This window comes from Panthera pardus, unplaced genomic scaffold (genome assembly GCF_024362965.1).
Source record: "Panthera pardus isolate Hobbes unplaced genomic scaffold, ASM2436296v1 HiC_scaffold_3, whole genome shotgun sequence".
Classification (NCBI taxonomy): Eukaryota; Metazoa; Chordata; class Mammalia; order Carnivora; family Felidae; genus Panthera; species Panthera pardus.
Window position 1 is genome coordinate 3,558,438 of NW_026526876.1, and position 23,134 is coordinate 3,581,571.

General features: G+C 43.6%; 1 protein-coding gene across 3 annotated transcripts; it reads right to left on the reverse strand.

Annotated features, from left to right (window-relative positions):
• Positions 1-2,411: 2,411 nt before the first annotated feature.
• Positions 2,412-22,645, reverse strand: ZNF287 (zinc finger protein 287). 3 transcript variants are annotated; one of them, XM_053892717.1, is made up of 7 exons: positions 22,559-22,621; positions 21,727-21,770; positions 20,491-21,091; positions 19,745-19,845; positions 17,265-17,391; positions 16,694-16,780; positions 2,412-8,545 (listed from the first exon to the last, which is right to left on the reverse strand). In XM_053892717.1, the coding sequence occupies exons 3-7, from the start codon at positions 20,891-20,893 to the stop codon at positions 6,978-6,980; spliced, it is 2,286 nt and encodes a 761-aa protein (XP_053748692.1). In that variant the 5' UTR covers positions 20,894-21,091; positions 21,727-21,770; positions 22,559-22,621; the 3' UTR covers positions 2,412-6,977. The 3 variants fall into 3 exon arrangements, with proteins under 3 accessions (XP_053748692.1, XP_053748693.1, XP_053748694.1); XM_053892718.1 differs by lacking the exon at positions 21,727-21,770 and having other exon boundaries at positions 22,559-22,645; XM_053892719.1 differs by lacking the exons at positions 21,727-21,770; positions 22,559-22,621 and adding an exon at positions 22,383-22,529.
• Between the last annotated feature and the right edge of the window lie 489 nt (positions 22,646-23,134).

Here is a 23,134-nt window from a genome sequence, read left to right on the forward strand (position 1 = left end):
GCAGCCTCTTAGAGGCGAGAGGAAGTTGGATGCCGATGCGGAGTGCGGGTCACAAGGAGTTTCAAAGAGGGCTCATTTCCCAGAAGCTCCCCTCCCTGCGGTCTTGAGTGAGCGACCGAAGTTAGGGCGGGGAGGATGCCCGACACACACGGTGGTTAGGAACCGAGTGCTAGCCTTGAACCCACGTTCCCTTAAGCAAGACTGGAACGCGAGTACGTGAACACTGGAAACTCCAGAAAGGGAAGACCTCTCAACCCACGTTCCCCACCTACCGGGTGTCTCCTCTGATTTAAGACGGAGGGTTACAGGCGCACAGGCGTAGCGTGGTCGGCAGAGGGCAGCATTGACCGCTTGCTTCCTCAGGGCTAGGGTTCGGACGGACTCCTGGCGTTGTGCCTTCCTATCCCTTTCCTTTCACGCCTCAGAGCTCTTCTTCTATTTACTGACACTCTCGCCCCTCTCCCACACGTCCGATGAGCGTTTGCTCCTTTCCTTAATCTGCCTGGTGTTTGGCTCAGCCAGTAGACCTAAGCCCCCACTCCACTGTGTGGACGCATAGCTGGCTAACTTGTTTCATAAAAGGTCGGTAAGCATCTTAGGCTTTGCGGTCTCTTTGGGTTTCACAGCTTTGAGGTTGTTGCAGGAAAGCAGGCAAAAACCATACTTAAATGACTACGGCTGTGTTCCAATGAAACTTTATTAACACTGAAATTTGAATTTCGTGGGTCAGGAAATAATTCTTTTTCCCCCCCAGCCATTTTAAATGTAGTATATTCTACTCCAGTGTAAAATATGAATGAATGAATATCCCAGATGTAGTTTTTAATCAGTGTACCGCGGAGTGAGATCATTACTTTTCAACCTCTGCGTATGGATCAGATTTGGAATGACCAAAGATTTTTCTTCAGGGAAAGACCTCTACTCTGCAGTCTTGAAACAGGCAACTTCTTTTGAGTTTCTGTCCTTCCTACACAGAAGCCCTAATCGCCCCCGAATTCTTGGTGGGAGGTTTCCCCTCTTCTACACTAGAACGGACCATATCGGGAGAGGCCATATGCCACGGACCCTGCACTTCCCTAGGTGTTCCTGTTGGGTATGCCAAGATTGCGAGGTCTTAATCGTGCTTTACCTGGGCCATTTCTCAGCCTTGTGTTCACGGCAAGCAAACAGGCAAAGCAGGGGCTGGAGGGGGGTCAGGGAAGGCAAAGAGCATGTTTGGTTACAATTCGCTATAAAAGTGATTCCCCCAACTCAGCGTTGCTTTCCTATAAGGCAGCCCACTGTTTGTGCTGGAATTCATCTGGGCCCATCTGTGGAGCTACAGAAATGAGTCTAATAGAGCCTTCTCCCTTGTTAGGAGCATATATTCTAGTTGGAAAGATGGTCATTCTTCTGAAGGTTTTTTATTTTTTAATTTTTTTAAAGTCACCTCTGCCCCCATCGTGGCGCTCAAACTCACGACCCCGAGGTCCAGAGCTGCATGCTCTACCAACTGAGCCACTCAAGTGCCCCTAAGATAGTCACTCTTGATGCCCCTCACTCCCAATCCAAATCCTTAGCAAGTTCTAGAGACTCTACCTTCAAAATACATCCTGGGTTGGGTCACTTCTTACCACCTCTGCTGCAACCACCATTTCTCCTCCGAATCCCTGGAATTCCTGCTTCTGCCCTTGCTGCACTTTAAGACATTAGAATCACCCGGGGAATTGAATTACTGATAATTCAGATGGATAATTCTCCATCCCAAATGAAGTAAGTCAATATCCCTCGACGTGGGGCCCGGGCGTTGGTAATTGTAGAAGCTCCCCAGGTCATTTCAATGTGCAGCTAAGAGTGAGAATCCACTGCCGTTGACAATGAGAGGATATCGTAGCGTGTCGAGCAAATGGCGACGTGGTCAAATGCACCACTCAACCTGTAGAGCTGTCATGTGGTGGCCTCACAGGTTTTCACAGGACTTGAGCAAAGTGTGGCAGATACACTGAAAGGGGTAGATCAGGGGCAGGATGAACATTTACCTGGTTATGAAAGAATCAAAACGAAAGCTGATTAAAAGCCTGAAATGAGGTCGTGGCAGTGGGGATAGAGAAGAGACTGGATGGGAACACATGGAAAGTAAAGCCAATAGGATTGTAACTACAGGTGAACTAGCCTCTCGAAGTTACCGTGGATTAACATAGAGATTTGGGGATGAAAGTTCTGTTTTAGATTAAACCACTGAAGGTACTTTTGAGATAGTTCCAGATGATAACATTGTATGGTTCTGAAGCTGGGGAAAGATCCGGGTGGGAGACCAAAACCGAAGTGAGGGTACAGAGGAGTGCATTCTTGATGGGGCTAGTCTCATTTAAAGATCTGAATTTAGGAAACTATAGAGAAGGGGAGACAAAAATAAGCTTTCCATGCTCTAATCTCATCAAAATACAGTTTTATAAAATCGTAGGTACATACTGTTTGTGCTCGGGATTTCCATTAGCATTAATTTTACAGGAAGAATTCAACTAAGTGCCGGAGGCATGGGTCCAAACCCTTATTCTGTCGCTGTAGGACTGTATGACCTCAGGCAAGACACTTCAGCATCATGGCTATCACTTTCCCCATCCATACAGAGGACTTAGCGTTGCTTGCGAGTTCACACACACATTTACACATATCACTGTAGTGCACATGCTTGCCATTCTTAATGGCTACAGTGTTCCAAGGGGCTAGTAACTGTAGTGAAATAGCCAGGAAGAGAGTAACAAAATAGAGGACTAAGCACATTTACAGGCACATGCAAGTGAATTGATACCAGAAGATACAGCTGAAGAATGAAACCTAACACTCTTAGTTCTGAAGACCAAATAAAAGTTTAGCAAGAAAAACTAGCACTTAGATTTGCAGGAAACAGATCCTCAGGGTTCAGATTTAGATCTTATCAGAAACCTGCCTTAAGGAATGTGATGGGAAAGATGATTAGCTTATAAATACATGAATTACCAAGACATGTAATAGTTAAGACATACTAGGTACCACCTATTAACTGACATGCTCCCTTCCGTAAACTCTGCCGGTCCTGGTACAAGACCTCTTGGGGCTGCGCTTGCTGCTTTCTAGTGTACATATCACTTCCGTCCTCTCCAATTTAGTTGTATGCTTAAAAGGCTAAGTTGTTTGCTCCCCAGTTTGTCCCAGTATGTAATGACGGCTCTTAGAGATTCTGTAACTGATGAAATGAGTGCAAAGAGTTGCCTTTACAAGAAGTTGAATGGTTAAGACCCAAAGGCTACCTGCTAATGACACCCCAGCAGCAACGAGCATACCTAGCGTCCAGAGCTTGGTTTCTAAATAGTTGCTGACTTAGCCAGGGATTGCGGGAGACATGGCTCATTCCATATCTGGGGCACTGAACCTGAGATCTCTTGTGTCAGAAGGCAATGAAGTCCCCAAAGGCTAGAGAAGGAATGACAAGGGACCTAAGAGCTACTGGAAGGGTTCCAACTGGCCACATGGGGGACAATTTGAGCAACAGAAACAATGGCCATGACTGACGTAAACACATGGAATAATCTGTCATCACTGCCAACTCCTCACTCTGAAAACTGGTAAGTAAAGAACTGAAGTAGCGCCTTGCCTCCAGTGCACCTCCAGATGACGGAAAGCTCTGCCTTACAGACTTACGCATCAGGAAACGTTGAGAGAATGATAGAAAATTGCCGTGTTGCCAATCTTAAGGAAATAACTGATTTGGGGAACGAGCGTCATCACTGGGTACTACAAGTACCAGGTGAAAAGTTCTTGGTGGACAAGCTATCCACACCCTGCCAGCGTCAGTCTGGATCAACTGCAACGGAAAAAACACATCTGCACATTGGGAAGATACGGTGATTCCCATGATTCACATCACGGATGGTCAACCAGATACTAATAAGACTTTTGATGCAACAGGAGACACATCGGTGAAGTGTTAATATTAAACATGTATATTTAACCTGAATCCAATCAAGGCTTTGGCCATAAATACTAATTTACAGAAGCCACAGGGGGTACAGGAACAAGATAAACCATATGTAAACAATCCGTTAAATCCTGAATGTGAGACATTCTACAACTGACCTGCTCTATTAAAAAAAAAAAAAAAAAGTCCTAGAGAAAATCAGAAGTGGGAGACACCTGGACAGATGAAACAGACATAGTAATTGAACATAATGTGTGAAACTTGTTGGGATCAGCAGGGAAAATTTAAACATGAAACATGAAAGATTAGAGAATTCTTACTCATTTTTCAAGGTATGTAATGTATGTGGTAATGTGAAAGTCCTTATTTTTATGAGATGCATGCTGAAGTATTTAGGGGTGAAATGTCACGTCTAAGTAACTTTCCAGTCGTTCAGTAAAAAATGTTAAAATTTTAAAGCTAGGTGGTAGATATACCGTTCATTTTATTAACTTTTCTGTATATTTCAACATCTTTGTAATAAAAAGTTGTGGAAAATAAGGCTATCTGCTAAAAAAAAAAAAAAAACAAACCAAAAACTTGAATTACATGTGGATCAGACAACTGTAAAAAGTGGGAAAAATACACAAAGACCCATGACTCTCCACTATTCTGTTACTGTCTAAGGGCATCCATTGCCTCAGCGTATCAGTGGAAGACTTTATAAATGCATTATTTACATAAAACAAAGGCAGGAAATACAAATTAAAGCGAGAAAAGGCGCTATGGACTGCAATACTCCACACATTCATGCCAGGAGGGGAAAGAGTGTCGTGTAAGATTTGAAGTGGCATTATCAATAAAAATTGCATCTTAAGTACAACAGTTATTTCTAACATGGTAACTATGGCATAAGCCTAACTCGAGTATTATGCAACCTGAAGACGATCTACACTTTGTGAAGGATGATCCCATGACATCAGGGTTAACTGAGGTGAAGACAAGGGAAAGCAGTAGCTTCTTGAAGAAAACACTCAACAAGAAAGCCTTGAAGATGCTAGCACCCCAGGTCTCTCCTTCGGCACCTGTCTGCAGGACGTTTGCTATCAACAGTAACATCCAAATGAGACTGCAATGGCCAATCATATGCTTAAAATGGTATTTATGGCACCAGAATTTAGATCAGTTTTTCTTCATCTAGCTCAGGAAAACTTCCTGTGCAGTGACGTCCCACGATTTCTTTAGGAATATCCCCACTGTTAAGAATTGATTCTTCAATTTTAAGTAGTTCCTCTTACCCAGCGAATGACCAGTATTTGTTAAGTATTTCTTTGCATGTGTGCACAAAAGTATTTTAAATTCAACCACCTTCACTCCATATCCGTTAATTATACCTTATTACTCAATTCTAACTTACCTACTTATTAATTCAACCGACATAGATCGACCACAACCTATACGCAAGGCACTGAAGAAACAAGAGCAAGATGAAATCTCAGCTCTCTGAATATGGTCTTATATTCTGATCGTGGAATGCTGTGGATATTAAACACAATAGTATCTTTACCTGTTTCTATTTGCATTTCTGCCTGTTTTCCTTTTATGTTCAGGACCCCACAAACTTAGTTAATATTGTCTAGTGATTGTTGCATCAATGAGTTTCTGCATCAATGCTTTTTCCAGTAAATGTTTTCTGACATTTTAAGAGTAATCCCTATTTTACTTACATGTATGAAAAACAACCAATTCCAATTATTCTTTTAAAATCAGTTGCTTCATTTTTAGTTCTTTCTTCTAAACAGGCTGAATTTGGTCTTAATTAGCCACTCTTACTTTCTTAGGTAACCCAAGTCGGACAATAGTTCATGTTGTAAGTTACCCGTGTATTCTTTCTTCACTGCTAAGTTTTCACCCTTGATTTTTTTCCCTGACCCACTTTCTGTAGTGAACTTAAATCTATTTTCCATGACTTGTTTTTCCCTCACACTATGTAAATAGCTGCTTTCACTACTTGTCTTGGGATATGGGATTGCATTTGGCAACCCATTTTAGTACGCTTCCTATGTCATTCTGTGACAGTACTTAATAGTTAAGACCATGTCCTTTGTCACATTTCACTACTTTAGTAAGCTTTCTGTTGTTGAATCAGCTGTGGTTTTCAGCACAAGCCCTGTGAAGATCCAGTTGGGAAGTCTGGGCCCTGAGCACAGTAGGCACTCGAGAAATGGGTCTCAATGGAAATGGGCTTTCTATGGCAAAATAGCCACAGGGGAACCTCAAGTTATGAGTTTAGGAGTCAGGTGAAAAAAAAAAAAGGTAACTTTCTTATTTTTTCCTTTAGGATGACAGATGTCAAAACCTAGTGAAACTAAGGCTAATATGTTTTAAAGGTGAATTTAAGGATGGGTGTTTAATTTTTGCCTGTTTAATTTGTACACGTCTAAAGGTTATATATACATTAGTTATCCTAACAGATCATGTTTCATTAAGCTTCTCTTCCTTGAATATTTCAGTAAAGGAAAATGTAATTACACAGTTGTCACATAGAAATTAAGATACTTTCCACTGTATATATTTTGCAAACCTACTGGCTCCACATGGCAGTTATGGCATTAATAGGAAAAGGGAAGGGAACCCCTTATGTATTTAAGGCTTCAAAGCTGGGAAGTAATAAAGGCCTTAAAGCAGCTTTTTCAATTATCCCAAGATTCCTCGCTAGTGTGAAATCCCTACTTGATGGAAGCTTTCCCAAGTTACATTCATAAGGTCTCATTAAGAAGTACTTCAAATACACTAAGAGTTGATGAGTTACAGATTGGGTTTCTCTCTGGAATGAATTGAACTAGTAGCAAATAAAGGTTAAGGAGTGAATAAAGTTTTCTTTTTAAATTTCACATTAAATTTAAATAGCTTATATCCACATTACCAATTCTGATGCTTCTTTTGATACTTCTGCTGATATCTAACATATATTGCACTTCTTTTGAATAATGTTTTAACGGAGCACAAAATAAAATTCGGGTGAACTGTCAAACCTAAGTGAAGTCATCTGCCACATCCATTAATTATGATGTCTGGCACCAGTATGAACACGCTGATGCTGAATGAGGTTCGTACTCTGAGTGAAGGTTTTACCACATATACGGCACGCATAGGGCTTCTCTCCTGTGTGAATTCTCTGGTGTTGAATAAGGCATGTTCGCTGGCTAAAATCTTTATCACATTCATTACATTTATAGGGCCGTTCTCCAGTATGAGTTCTCTGATGTTGATTAAGTGACGAGGAATAAATAAAAGCTTTCCCACATTCATTACATTTATACGGCTTCTCTCCGGTATGAATCCTCTGATGTTGAGTGAGATTGGCACCCTGTCTATATGCTTTCCCACATATATTGCATTTGAAGGGTTTTTCTCCATTATGAATTCTTTGATGCTGAGTAAGGTGTACGCTCTGGCTGAATGCTTTTCCACACACGCTGCATTTATACGGTTTCTCCCCAGTATGTGTTCTGTGGTGCTGAGTGAGGTTTGCACTCTGGCTGAAGGCTTTTCCGCATATCTTACATATGTAGGATTTCTCTCCAGTGTGAGTAGTCTGATGTTGAATGAGAGTTGAGGAATGAGCAAAGGCTTTTCCACATTCATTACATTTATAACACTTCTCTCCGGAATGAATTCTCTGATGTCGAATAAGGTAGGTACTCTGACTAAACACTTTCCAGCACTCATTGCATTTATACGGTTTCTTTCCGGTATGTATTTTTTGATGCTGAAGAAGGTGTGTACTCTGACTGAAAGTTTTCCCACACTCGTTGCATATATAAGGTTTTTCACCGGTGTGAACTCGCTGATGATTAATCAGTGATGAGCTGTGGCTGAAGGTTTTACCACATTCCAAGCATTTATATGGTTTCTCTCCAGTATGTGTCCTTTGATGTATAGTAAGGTGTGCACGCTGACTGAAGTCTTTTCCGCAGTCATCACACTTATAGGGCTTCTCTCCAGTATGAATTCTCTGATGTATGGTAAGGTGTGCACGCTGGCTGAAGGCTTTACCACACTGGTGGCATTCGTATGGTTTTTCTCCAGTATGCATTCTCTGATGTGCGATAAGGGATGAGATATGCCTAAACTCTTTCCCACATTCTTCACATTCATGAGATTTTTCTTTGGCATGGGTACTTTGGTGTTTCACGAAGGACGGGTTCTTCCTAAACTTTTTCCCACACACGTTACACTTATAAGGCTTCTCTCCAGGGTATATCTTTCTATGTACAATACCATATGAGACATGATTGAAGGTTGCCCTGCCTTCATCATACATAGTTTTATTATCTGATTGGGTACCAAACTGAATAATTAGGTTTGAATGCTTTTCAAAACTATTTCTATATATATCATATTTACTAAGACACTCTTCCATAGGGTCATCTTCTTGTGAGAGGACGGACTTCAAAGGGGAGTTTCTTCCGCTGGTGGGAATTTTCCTGAAGGTATCTGCTGCTTGCCTCTCTAATGTGTCATCGTAGTCATATGGTTCCTCCAACTTGATGGTCTGAGTACCAGTCTTTGTGAACTTAGAAGTATTTGTAACTGGAGTACACTCTTGGGCTTCTGTTTTCCATTCTGAAATAAAAAGAATATAAAAATATAAAAAGTTATCCTCTATTTGGAGAAAGGAAACTGCCAAAACAGAAACAAGATACTGAATGTGAATAAAATGCCTAAAAAGACTATGGCCTGGACAACCTCACAATGTGGTACTTAAAGCCTGGGAAAAGAGAGGGGCGCCTGGGTGGCTCAGTTAGCTGAGCAACCAACTCTTGATTTCAGCTCAGGTCATGATCTCAGGGTGGTGAGATCGAGCCCCACATTAGGCTCTGTGCTGGGTGGGGAGCCTGCTTAAGAATCTCTCTCCCTCTACCCTTCCCCACTTCTCTAAAAAAAAAATAAAGGTTTTATTATAATTTTACAATTATTATTTTAATTTTATTATACAATCTTTATTTATTTTAAGTTTTTAAAAATTATTTTATTTAGAAAGAGAAAGAGTATGAGTGGGGAGGGGCAGAGACAGAGGGAGAGAGAATCCCAAGCAGGCTCCGAACTGTCAGGGCAGAGCCCAATGCTAGACCTGAAGTCACAAACTGTGAGATCATGGCCTGAGCCGAAATCAAGAATCGGACGCTTAACCAACTGAGCCACCCTGGCACCTCAATAAATAAGATCTTAAAAAACAAAACAAAACAAAACAAAACAAAACAAAACAAAACAAAACTTGGGAAAAGTGACTGCAGAAAACCGGAAGACCAAACCGTTGTAAAAGGAGAGGTTCCTCACTATTCAACATGGGCACAGTGCAATAAAATAGGTTAGGTCAGGTGACAGGATTACGAGAAGTGAAAACACTAGTAAGACTTGGGATAACGTGGCCTCACTTCATGGACTGATTCGTATAAAGTAGATGCTAACTCTCATTAACTCCTCCCAGCCTGCTCAGCACAATCCTACATAATATTCCAAAAGCAATTCCATGGAGTGCTCTCCAGGCTCAAATATCTCCAGTAAATCTCTCCTAGTAATAGTTCTCAAGGTACAGTCCCCAGACCGGCAGCATAAGCGGATCACTATCACCTGGGAGTGTGTTAAACTGGTGCCCATCCAGACGAGCCCCATCAGAAACTTTGGAGGTAGGGCTGAGCCATCTGTTTCAGGAAGCCCTCCAAGTGGTTCTGATGTGCACTAAGGTTTGAGGACCAGTGGCTTAAAGGAGAAACGTTTAAAAAGTTCAAAATACCTCCACTTGACATATTCTGTCCCTAAATAATCCAGCTTTGCCTATTCTACTGTATCTTCTACCAAACTGCATAGTTAGCTTAACATTTAAATTCTCCACGTAACTTCAAGCTACTTCCTCATAGCACCTCATACGGGGGCCATATGAAAACCAGACTTAGGCATTCTCTTAAGGTAACTTCTCTACCCATTAAAACAATGGTACGGCCCAGCTGCTGTTTGTCCTTCTAGGAATCCTAAAGTACAGATTAGCTTGAATCATATGAGCTTGCCTTTCTATAGGTCAACATGACTGAAATACCAGCAGTCTCATGATTCAACCATATATAATGTCGGGGCCATGTCAGCACTTGGCCTTGCATTATTACTTCAGAACTTTGTGTGTTTCTTTTATTTCCAACTAACTTAGACACAAACTCTGGGAAAGGCTTATGCTTCTTTTATGCTTCCTTCAGAAAATGGCCCAAGACTTGATATGGTGCCCACTCAACTGAATTGCTGGAATAAATGACAATTTGTTGTAAAAAGGTGAACCAAATGAAAGCATACACATACACACAAAAACAAAGTAAACGACAACAGCAAAAATCCCTGACTTCAAACCTAGCTGCAAAGCAATCATAGGTACTGACGCCTATTGTTTCCAGCAGGAGGTGTAAAACAAATTTAAATTACGGTATCTTTTTCCCTTGAAATCAGGTAAAAAACATAGGACATCCAAATATTAAGAATTGTGTAATGGAATATAATCAAATATGGATTTTATAATATAGCAAAAGTGATGCCGGGTAGTTCAGAAATTTTCTAAGATGCAGACCAAAGTATAAAAACCTTACAAATGGGACGCCTGGGTGGCTCACTTGATTGAGCATCTGACTTCGGCTCAGGTCATGATCTCACAGTTCACGAGTTCGAGCCCCACATCAGGCTCTGTGCTGATGGCTCAGAACCTGGAGCCTGCTTCAGATTCTGTGTCTCCCTCTCTCTCTGCCCCTCTCCTGTGCGCGCTCTCTCCCTCTCTCAAAAATAAATATAAAAAAAAAAAATTAACATAAAAAAAACCTTAATATATCCATTCCATAGACTCATATGCAGTCATTAAAAATAAGAACTGCCATCAATCAATAAATGACGAGAGTAGGGATAATGGAATAATGATAACTGATAAAGATAACTAGGTAGGTTCACATACATTGACATGTAAGGGTGTATAGGACACATTATGTAGAGCAAGATCCACTCTGTGTAAGGATATGCTATATGTAATATAGATACACATACACAGAGAGTAACAATCTAAGGGGTGAAAATCCTGGTAATGGGTGAGGAGAAGTAGACAAATACTTCATTTTCCTTCCTTGTACTGACTGAATTTACAAATGACTTTTATTACTCTGATTCAAACATAAACATCATAGTTGACATTAGAAAATGCTTGGGAGTAATGTTAAATGAAAAAAGTAGTATCATAACTAGCATGAAAATGCACTGGAACTAGACAAATATCAAAGTGCTAACAAGATTACAGGTTTTTAAAAAATATTTTCCAATTTTCAATAAGTTGGATATATGACTTTTATTGCTATTTAGTACTAGAAATGTAGTTATATTATTTTTATATAACAAAAATATTTAAACACAACTCTCTCAAACCAGGATTTGTCACTCTCCCCTCCAAAAGAACAAAATGAGAATGTTAAGGGACTGTACAGGTAGAGGTGTGCGGGCACACACACACAAATGAGAGGACCAGAAGCTGAGTTTCATTCTGATACCAGGAAACCGGACAGTCTATGGCAGAGCGCACCGTATACCTGAAAAGTACTAAAGCGAGAACAAGCTTAAAATAACAAGGCTGAATCATGACCATGAAGAAATGGATATAATATACATTTTAAAATCAATCAGCTTACCGGAAATTCAAAAACCGATGTTATTAAACTGTGCTTAAATCTATGTATTTAACCAGAAAGGGCCGGTTGGAAGTGCTAAGTGTCTAGTCAACAGGGCCAAAAAATGGTGCAATACTTCTAGCAGATGAGATCAGTGTTGACTTAGGTAACCAAAGAAAGCTTCAGGGGGAGGTAGGATTGGAGTGGAACCTGAAAGAATGGCTATAGGTCCTGAATAAACAACTATCAAAGTTCTGAGACAGGAGTGGCCAGTGAAGACCAATACTATTGTTCTATTTGTGAATTATCAAAGTTTCCGTTTCCTGAAGTATGACTAATCAGGTATCCAAACCAAAGGGTCAACTTATGATGTATCTCTACGCCGGTAAGACAGGAAAATCCTCAGAGGCCAAAACTCGAGCAAAAGCAGGGAGACAGGAAATCAGCAAGAGCTGACGGAGACAGCCCCTCCATCTGTTTAATGACCTTACACTTCCATTTTGAGGGGCAAGGGCCCAAGGGCCAAAAAACAAAGCCTGAGGCCCTAACAAGGAGGGGGTGCTCACAGGACTCCTGAGCATAGAGGATTACACTCTGCTGAAGGACTGGCTAGAAAAACCAAACAAAACTTAAAAAAAAAAACAAAACAACCCTCACTTCTACATAATCTTTTCTCAGTCTTGGTGCTCTTTGGAAGAAGAAAATTCTCCTCCTAAAATACATAACCATAAACTGTCCCCTCTTGTGAATTTACAGTGCCAATGCATGCTACCTGAAAGTCAATCTAAAAAACTTCTCAGGTTCAAATTAAAGTGATCCCAGGGGCGCCTGGGTGGCTCAGTCAGTTAAGCGTCCTGCTTCAGCTCGGGTCATGATCTCGCAATACGTGAGTTCGACAGCTCAGAGCCTGGAGCCTGCTTTACATTCTGTGTCTCCCTCTCTCTTTGCCCCTCACGCACGCACGCTCTCTCTCTCAAAAATAAATAAACATTAAAAAAACAAGCGGTCCCAGACTGGCAGTACCCTCCAGAAGACTATCCTGACTTCTAGTTCAGGCTCACTTCCGTTATGTCATGCATATTTTCTCAGTGTCTAGAGTGTGCCAAAATCATTCCACGAAGAATTTACTGTGGTAGAGGCACGTTCTGTGCTATAGGTATATATAGGTCATTGTGCTATAAATTATGAGAAGAATTAGCTTTTCAAATAGCGTGACCCTTAAAATATCTAATGACCAGGTAAGTTAACAAGTATTAGAAGTCAGTGAATTAAAAAAAAAAGGCAATAGACAAGCAAGAATCAAGAGCATAGTGCACTTCTCTTGTAGACAGAAGGACACGTAAGAATATCTTTATGATTTCTATTTGCAAAGAGAAACTCGGAAGGAAAAACCAGAAATAAATAGGGGGTAGACTGGAACAGAGCAGAAGGGGTGGGAGCATATACCTTTCTACACAGTTTTGACTTCTGAACCAAGTTAATGTTTCTACATACTCAAAAGCGGAAGATTAAAAACCAGAAAACAAGAAAACACTAAAACTGAATACAAATAGAGTCAAACAAACCCTTAAGCTGTACAGCAAACCCTTAAGACAGCTAAAAGGAAAGAACTGAAGGAACTTTTGAACTTAGTATTCTGTATACCCTTAGTGGGATATATTGTAAGGACAGAAAGGACTTTGAAGAAATTTTGAACGTTACCCAGTTTGTTATTGGTAGTGATAGGTAGTGACCTAATTCTGAAACCATTTTTCTGTGTGTTACATGACAGGGCGAATCAATATATACTAGTGCTCTTGAGAACCAGGTTGTTCACCGTATGGAAAAGGAAATACAAGACGGAATAGCCTTGCGGTGCTGGATATCAGTTAGAGTTATCAGCGTGAACTCATGATTAAGAGAACCACATACATACATATGCATACTTCCCAGCTCTATCCACTGGAAGCAACGGTACCCACAGTAGTGAGCACACTTCCTGCCCACATTCTGGTTTCTAAGTACTATTCCCTATCAAAATGAACCAGGGTACTTTGGAGAGCCTCCAGGTCTAAGGTAGGCACAAGGTGAGTCAAAAGAACATTCTGTTGTGCTAGAAAGCAAGGGAAGGATTAAAGACTAATGGGGACCTGTCAAAAGGACATTGGACTTGGTTTGCAGGGCTCCTATTACCCAAATTGGGGACAAATCAGCATGAAAAACAAAAAACAAAACAAACCAGGAATTAGTGGACTAATAACACCCTGTAGTTGGAAAAATTCCATTAGTCTACAGTGCTATGTACACATAAAAATGAGACAGAAGGAGAACTGTGCTTTACAGGAGAATGCTAGTAATCCTTGAGAAGAGAGGACTGAATCGGAAAATCACCATCTTGCAACCAGCAATATGATAAAGCAAGAATCAACAATGGAGGCCAAAAATGCTTAAATAAAATATTACCAGGTAATAGAATAGTCATGTGGCCTCTAAGTATCACTCCACAGATTGCTTACTGATTATAAAGAAAAAAACCCTGCACCTTTAAAATGGAGAGATCTGGCCAACAGCACCTGAAGCAAAATGAGTATCACTAATGAGACAAATGGCAATGCAAAGTATACACCTGAGGTTGTTTTGGTGAGAATATTTGATCTGAATCTAAACATCAGGAAACTATCAGGCAAATCTAGGTTGTGGGTCATTCTAAAAAATATCTGGCCTGAGGTGCCTGGGTGGCACAGTCAGTTAAGCATCCAAGTTCAGCTCAGGTCATGATCTCATGCTCGGTGGGTTCGAGCCTCATGTCGGGCTCTGTGCTAACAGCTCGGAGCATGGAGCCTGTTTTCGATTCTGTGTCTCCCTGTCTCTCTGCCCCTCCCCTGCTCACACTCTGTTTCTCTCTCTCTCTCTCAAAAATAAATAAACATTAAAAAAAATATTTTAAAAAAACCTGGCCTGGATCCTTCAAAAAATGCTCCAAGGAAGGTAGGAAGGAAAGAGAAAAGAAAACAGAAAAGAAATGAGGAAAGAAACAAAAAGAAAAGAAAGAAAAGGAAAGGCGGAGAACAATTCTAGACTAAAAGGGACTAAAGACACAGGATAACTAAGTGGAGCACAGGATTCCTGACAGGAGATCCCGGAAGGGGGAGAAAAACTGCATGATATTTGGGGACAGTGGGGGAAGTCTGAATATGGGACTATACAAGATACACATCTTGTATACATGTGAAATATGTGAGGGGAGAGAACGATGAGCCTATGTCGAAGAATGGGAGATACACGCAGAAATACGTGGGGGGGATGTCATGATCCCTGCAACAACTAACTTTCAGATGGTTCTTTGCAAAAGCAAAGTGTGTGTGTGTGTGTGTGTGTGTGTGTGTGTGTGTGTGTGTAGAGAGAAAAAGCAGAAGTGGCTAGGGGCGCCTGGGTGGCTCAGTCGGCTAAACGGCCGACTTCGGCTCAGGTCATGATCTCTCGGTCTGTGAGTTCGAGCCCCGCGTCGGGCTCTGTGCTGACAGCTCGGAGCCCGGAGCCTGCTTCGGATTCTGTGTCTCCCTCTCTCTCTGCCCCTCCCCCGTTCATGCTCTGTCTCTCTCTGTCTCAAAAATAAATAAACGTTAAATACAAAAACAAAAACAAAACAGAAGGGGCTAAATAATGGTAGCTGGGAGTTCCAGGTGACAATTACACAGGTGTTCAATGTACTGATTCTGCAACTTTTCTGTAGGTTTGAAGTTCTTGCGGAGGAAGGCAGGAATGGGAACACCAAAAAGCCCATCAACGAGAAACAGGTTCAATAATTTAGGGGACGCACAATAAAATGTGATGCAGATATTAAAAAAAAAAAACAATGAGGAAGTTCTTTATATCCTCACTTGGAACACTTTTCAAGATAGACTTAAAAAAATTTTTTTTTGAGAGAGAGAGAGAGGGCTTGGGGATGGAGGGACAGAGCGGGAGAGAGAGAATCTCAAGCAGGCTTCATGTGTGAAGCTTGACGTGGGGCTCGACCCCACGACCCTGGGACCTGGACCTGAGCAGAAATCAAGAGTCAGATGCTCAACTGACTGAGACTCCCCAAGTGCCCCTAGATATACTTTAAGTGAACAAAAGCAAAGTACAAAACTGTGTGTACTTTGCTACCATTTCTGTTAGAAAATGGAGAAGACATTACAAAAAATTTTTTTTTCCTAAACGTTTATTTGTTTTTGAGAGAGAGAGAGAGAGAGAGAGAGAGAAAGAGACAGAGAGACAGAGAGAGACAGAGGGCGAGCAGGGGAGGGGCAGAGAGAGAGGGAGACAGAATCTGAAGCAGGCTCCAGGCTCTGAGCCGTCAGCAGAGCGCAACGCAGGGCCTGGGCTCAAACTCGTGGACTGCGAGATCATGACCTAAGCCGAAGTCAGACGCTTTACTGATGACAGAGCCACCCAGGCGCCCCGAGAAGAAGCCCTTTTTATATTGACTTGATACGCAAACAAAACACCTTAACAGAAACAACTAGAAACAAGCACCAGTTGTCGGCTGCTGGGAGAAGCAGGAACTGGGTGAACGTGCTATACAACGAGAGAACGTTTTTGAATCTTCTGAATTTATACATTTTTAAATTAGAAAATAGAGTAAGTTAGGAAAGTGGAGGCAGGAGGCTACAGGGTTTGCTGGTGAAACAGAATAAAAGGAATTTAAAAAGAAGGTCCGAAACTTAAAATCTTAGGGACACTCGCGCATGCTTCAAAAGGAGGGCAGGACGGGTGCCTGGGTGGCTCCATCTGTTGAGCGTGCGACTCTGGATCGAGGCTCAGATCATGATCCTGCGGCTCGTGGGACCAGGCCCCGCACCGGGCTCTGCGCTGACAGTGTGGAGCCCACTTGGGATTCTCTCTCTCTCCCTCTGCTCCTGCCCTGCTTGTGTTGTCTCTCTCAAAATAACTAAACTGTGTCCCTTCCTGAAAATGGCATCTGTCAGGAAGCAACGCCGAACAGTTCAGTGCTCCTGACAGGCTGGGATGTCTTTGTGGGGATGCCCTGGCCATACTTAAAAAACAGATCTCACTGCAGTCAGGCTCTGAAGGACAAACAATCCCACACCAGTTGTGCTCTCACCTGGACTAGGGCCTTCTAAGATTTCTTTTATCACCATCCATGGTTCTTCCAACATGGGAATCACAGTTGGTCGGTACACGGTCAGTCCTGTTCACGAGGAAACAGAAGGAGTTTTATCCTGGAGATAAACGGTTGTTCGAATTTTATTACCTGACTTCTACTTATTTGTGAGGACAGACTTCTGCGGGAAAACAATGGTTCACGGACAGGATGTAGTGGGAGAATTAGATCACTGTCCTTTCCAGAGCTAAAATGAACATTTCCTGCCACCCAAGAGGATATGTGCATAGAGATCATGGCGGGAGGAGATCACAGGAAAGGTAGGAAATGGGCAAGGCGCAGTGCTGTGTGGAAGCCCAGGGAAGCCGGGCATCACAGTTTTCAATGATCCTTCACTTAGAAACCTTTTATTTGGGAAAAGGGAAAACGTTTCTGTGCCTGAACGGGACGAGCACGCTCACCTGTAGGCCCCATTCTTAGCAAAATACTTTAGAGACCAACCCATTTTTAACAAGAGAGGAAAGGAGACTTGGAGGGTATGCTGGCAGGAGCGGGCGTAGATGATGCTCACCCAGAGAAACCATGTTCCAGTAGTTCTGTAATGTCACAGTCTTGTACAATTCCTTCTGTACAGGACGCATGATCTCCCAGTCCTCCTGGGTGATATCCACAGCCACATCTTTGAATGTCATCGATTCCTAAAACATCAAATATAACCTGGTTCAAGAACTGGTAGAATGAGGACAGTGAAAATGCCAAGTGTGTGTGTGGTGAGGGGACTCGCCGAATCTTGAGCCTCAGTAAGACCCTAAAGGTCTAGTTAACACCCTCACCCGAGTTATGGATGAGAACACCTGAACGGTCCTACAGGGGAGTCTGAAAATAAAGCAGAATTTATCATCACATTTTCGGCTGGCACTGGCGCATGCGTTGGTGACTGCATCTTAAAGAAGAAAGGGCTTTACAAAGATGACACCCTTGAATGGTTGTGCTTTTTTGAGCTTTGCCTCAAGAATTCAGTGTGTTATTGGGGCGCCTGGGTGGCTCAGTCGGTTAAGCGTCCGACTCTTGATTTCGACTCAGGTCATGATTTCACAGTTGTGAGATCGAGCCCTGTGTGGGGCTCTGCACTGGACGTTGAGCCCACCCACTGAAGATTCTCTCTCTCTCTCTCACCCTCCATGACTCCCTCCCTCTTCCTCTGCCCCTCCTCCCTCGCTCACACGAGTGTGCATGCTGTCTTTCTCTCTAAAAAAGAAGAAAGAATTCAATGTGCTGTAATTTGAAATTTTAAGCTATATTTGTGTGTCCTACGATGAAATGCAGAGCTCCTCCTTCCTTTTCAAAATAAAATTGAATGGTATTATGGGTACCATTGCTTCCAGTGGATAGAGCTGGGAAGTGTATATATGAATGAATGTATGTAGTTCATACATACATGAAGTGTACCTGCCTGGCTCACTAGGTAGAGCCTGTGACTCTTGATCTCGGATTTCTAAGTTTGAGCCCCACATTGGGTGTAGAGATTCCTGAAAAACAAAACCTTTAGGAGCGCCTGGGTGGCTCAGTCGGTTAAGCATCTGACTCTTGATTTTGGCTCAGGTCATGATCTCCTGGTTGGTGAGTTGGAGCCCTGCCTTGGGCTCTGTGCGGATAGCCTGGGATTCTCTCTCTCTGCCCACCCACCCCCTCTCTCAAAATAAATAAATAAACATTAAAAAACATCTAAAAATCTTTAAAACTGGGACCAAAACTCACACTGTTGAACTGTTATACTTTTATAGATACATTTCTCAATCTGGCAAGGTTAGTATTCCTCTTGGCTCTTTCTTCCTTTTGTTACACAAAACTGATTACTTCTCCATGTCTTTCAAATGAACTTTACGTTTCTTAAAAAAATTATATTGGGTTTTCAAATTACATTTTCAATTTATAATTTCGGGAGAACAGACGATTTATAGTATTTAAAGCTTCTTTCGTGTCTTACAGAATGATACACGATATGGATGTACTATAAAATTTATATTATGTTTAGTCCTAGATATCTTAAATTTTGGGGGTGGGGAATCTTTTTTTGCTTTTAAGTTTATTTAGAGAGAGAGAGAGAGAGAGAGAAAGAGAGAGTGAGTAGGGGAGGAGCAGAGAGAGGGAGAGAGAGAATCCCAAGCAGGCTCCATGCTAGCAGCATAGAGCCCAGGACTCGAACACATGAGCCATGAGATCATGACCTGAGCTGAGACCAAGAGTTGACGCTTAACTGACTGAGACACCCAGGCGCCCCTGTGCATGGAATCTTTTATTTCATCTTAACATCTGCCTGATTTTAATGTGTATGTACAAAAGTGATGTTTAAACATTTATTTTGGAGAGAGTGAGAGAGAGAGAGAGAGAGAGAGAGAGACAGCACGAGCAGAGGAGAGGTAGAGAGAGAGGGAGACACAGAATCCGAAGCAGGCTCCAGGCTGCCAGTGTCAGGTGTGTATTTTTACAGTAAAACTTTCTCTGAAGGTGGCCTGACATAACACAGACTTACGATCAACATTACACCACAAAACACATGGCCTTTAATTACTTGTTAATGAGAAAAATAACATTAGCAACCACTGCTTATTGATGGCTTACTGTAGTCCAGGCTAACCACAAGTCGCATAGTATTTAATCCTCCCAATCTAACAGGTAAATTCTATTTATTAGAGTTTAATAATTCAGGCCAAGTGTGGTCAAGTATCTTGCTCCAAATCATAGGTTCAGAACCACGAACTAAATCTGATCATCTGGCTGTGGAAGTCAATCCCTTAACCTCTATGGTTGCTGCCTTACAGTCAAAAAGTGAGGAAGGGCATATCTGGGGAAGGCTCTCCGGAGCCTATTTCCTACATAGGGCAGTCACTTACCTTAACAAACAGGGTGGATTTAAAGAGAGAAACTGATGTTTAAGTCCTAGATTGGGCTTTAGGGGGCAAAGAAGTTACAGGGCCAGGACAGAAAACGTCCTCATACGTACACCTCTTAATAAGCCATTTTAAAATCATAGAAGAAACCAACACTTACTTTGGTCACCAAGTCATTTAACCATCCTGCCTGGAAAGCAGGTCTTCCTTTGGGGTCTTCCTCTGGGGTCTCTTGGGGAAGGGCAGAATGCTGAGGAGCAGCTAGGGAAGAAGGGAGACCGTGATGGAGATTAGTCCTGTTTGAACAGCCTACGAAATTCTTCACCAGATAGATGCCTACACTTTCTTACAGTGAGAAGTGAGAAAGAAACCAAAACCAGCACCCACACTTCAAAGAAGCAGAGGGAAGAGCCGATGATTTGTCCTAAGATGTCAAACCAGGCTTCAAAAACAAGTCTGTTCTGGGACGGCTAAGGATACGTACTAAATTCACAATTTTCTCCTAAAGCGTCATGTGATGTAAATTTTGTGTGTTGTGTCTGAACAAGGAAATGTTTCTGGACCCTTTTCTACCTTTCTGCAAGCATGTTACTGTAAAACCTAATTCACAAAAGCAAATGGTTTCTTTGCAGAATGGCTCAAACCTCTGCAGGTGAAATTCCTGAGGGCTCCCACAGGGGTAATCTGATTGTGTCTGGTCACTGTTTTAAGCCATCGGGTAAGGTGTGTGTGGTCTCCAGCAGTCTGGCAGGGGCAGACCAGGCAGGATGGGGCGCACGTTCAAGTGTGTTCTCACTCACTGAGCTCTGCTCTCGCCGGTTTCTTTAAAGGGCTGCTCTGTGACAGTCCCGGCTAGTCTTCTCTAACCACCCAGGACTCTTCCCCTCTCTGCCCTACAATCCTCACCTTCCTCTTCTAGAATCTGAGTCAAATCCTCCACCAGAGTCACCACTTCCTCACTGCTCTCTGGGTACTGGGACTTCACCCACGTCCTAACCTCCCCAGGCAGGATGGTCAGGAATTGCTCTAGCACCAGCAGGTCCAAGATTTGTTCCTTGGAGCGAATCTCAGGTCTTAACCATTTAAGGCAGAGCTCTCGGAGTTGATTCAATGCCTTTCGAGGACCAGCTATGTCTGGATATGGGAAATTTCGAAAATTCTGTCGACAGGTCTCAGTGTCACGCAAGAGTCTCAAAGCATGCGTTTCCTTCTCCACATTGTGGGGTCCACTCTGAACCTTGTCTGGCTTCCACATTAGAAGGATTTGGGAGCGTGAAGAACTGGTCATCCTCTTGCACGGGGAGAACATTGCTACAGACAGGAAGGTCAGTCTGGCAGTATCCTTTATTTTTCCAGTAGTGAGCCAACTGCTTGAAGTCTCATGCTAGAGCCACAAAGACATTCTCTCAAGGGCTGCTGCAGCCAGGGGCAGAACAAGGTCAAGGTAGAGTCAGCAGCCTTAGTTACAAATTTGGAGCCCAGAACTTGCAGGGATGGTTAAGAGACCCTAAAACACAAGAACAGACCACAAAGTCAAGAATTCCTGGTGCTCTTTGCTATGCGCATACACCAACAGAGATCGCCTACTCAGTCTGCACAGATAAACACAATCGGACTTTACCTTGGTCTTCCTCCCCTACATCCTTAGATTTGTATGATAAGTGCAATCTGTTGGGGACAGGGGATGGGACTGCCATCAAAAGGTGGTAATAGAGGGGCACCTGGGTGGCTCAGTTGGTTAAGTGTCTGACTTTGGCTCAGGTCATGACCTCACGGCTGGCTCGTGAGTTAGAGCCCCGTGTCGGCTCTGTGCTGACAGCTCAGAGCCTGGAGCCTACTGTGGATTGTGTCTCCCTCTCTCTCTGCTTCTCCCCTACCCGCGCGCTGTCTCTTTCTCAGTAATAAACATTTAAAAAAAATATTTCTAAAGAATTAAAAAAAAAAAAAGGTGGTCATAAAAGCAAAGACCTGGATCATGAGCCAAACAACAGATCAAACTTCTAACTTGTTGAAAAAGAAATTAAACTTTTACAGAGGGGGCAAGAAAGCTTCAGTATTTTTCTGTTACTTACAGAAGCTGTAAAGGATGGAACTACCTCTCAAGAACAACAGAGAGAATCTATTAGGTACTTAGAACGATACCTGAGAATTTCTTCTTAATAAAGTGCTCAAGGTTCCCAAGGAAACTGTCAAGGAAAAAAGGGCAAGCCATTTACCTGCTTTGCATATTAATGCCAGACTATTCTAGCTTTTAGCTATCAGAGGGCTGGGGAGACGAGCCGGTAAGACGGGGGACGGGGGACGGGGGGGGGGGGGGGGGGGCGGGGAGTAGAAGAGGCTGGTGTGATTTGAAGCCCTTTTAAATGCTTCTACAGGAGACAATTCCTTAGGAATAAATATGAAACCGGGATTCCCGAAGAAAACCTCGGAACAGGCCAGACCTGGAGCACGGACACCACCTGTCCGCGGGCCCCAGTTCTGAGCCCTCCTCAAAGCTCAGTCGTGTAACCAAAGCCAACTGTGTACCAGGCCCTGCAGGGGTGACGCGCCGGCCTCACCCGTCGCCTGCCCTTCCCGGTCGGGTCTCCCTAACACCTCTTCGGCCGGGGGGTCGCGGGCAGCGGGGGAGCGAGTGGGGACCCGACGACGCGCTGAGCTGGGACCGGGCCCCCCACAGCAACCTCCACCCCGCGTTCGTCTTCTCCGCAGGCCGCGAGCACGGGCTCCCGCGCGTGGACGGGCTGGGGCTCCGGCCTGACCGCGCGGACACTCGCGCCCGGCGCCCTCGACATCATTACCTGTCGCGGGGACCCGGCGGACGCGCAGCCGGAGCGGCCCGAGAGGCCCGGGGCAACAATGGCGGCGGGGGCGCGGGCGCCTGCGTGGCGAGCTCAGCCCCGCGCTGCAGAGGGGCCTCTGGCTCCGCCACTTCCCTAACCCGGAAAGCACGACGTGTCTCGGCCGGGAGCCTCACCTTCCAGCCCGCTCCTGAGAAGCCTGGCCCGGAACGCGCCGCGCCTCGGCTCCGCCGCGACCTCGCCTCAGCGCCACTGCGCATGTGCGCAAGGAGAACGCTGCGCGCCCGCTGAGCCAATCGGAAGCCGCGTCTCGGCCCTCCCTCCCGCCGGAGCCTCATTCCTTGGACCTGTCTCCATGGTAACCTCCTCCACCCATCACTGCGACTTGCTCGTTTAGGCTGCAAGGGTCTGAAGGGAACTTTAAAGTTTCCCTGGTCAGAAGCAGGTCTGGTAGACGACTGGGAGGTCGGGGAGCGTCTGGGCGAGGAGCTAGCATCTGGGCGAGGGGGCTGCGGATGGGTGGTTAAAGCTCCGTGCTAATTAACTAGAGAAAACCTGGTGCCAGAGTTCCTACAGGAAGGATGGGCAGACAAGATGTGGGTCTAAGGTAGAACCCAAAGTGCGTTTTCGGGCTTTACTGTGTGTACACATTCACTCTTAAATGGTCTGAGTCCCTCCTAAGGAATCTGATCTTGAGACTCAGATCGGAAAAAGGGATAGAGAGCGTGTTGTTTATAGAGACACAACAAACC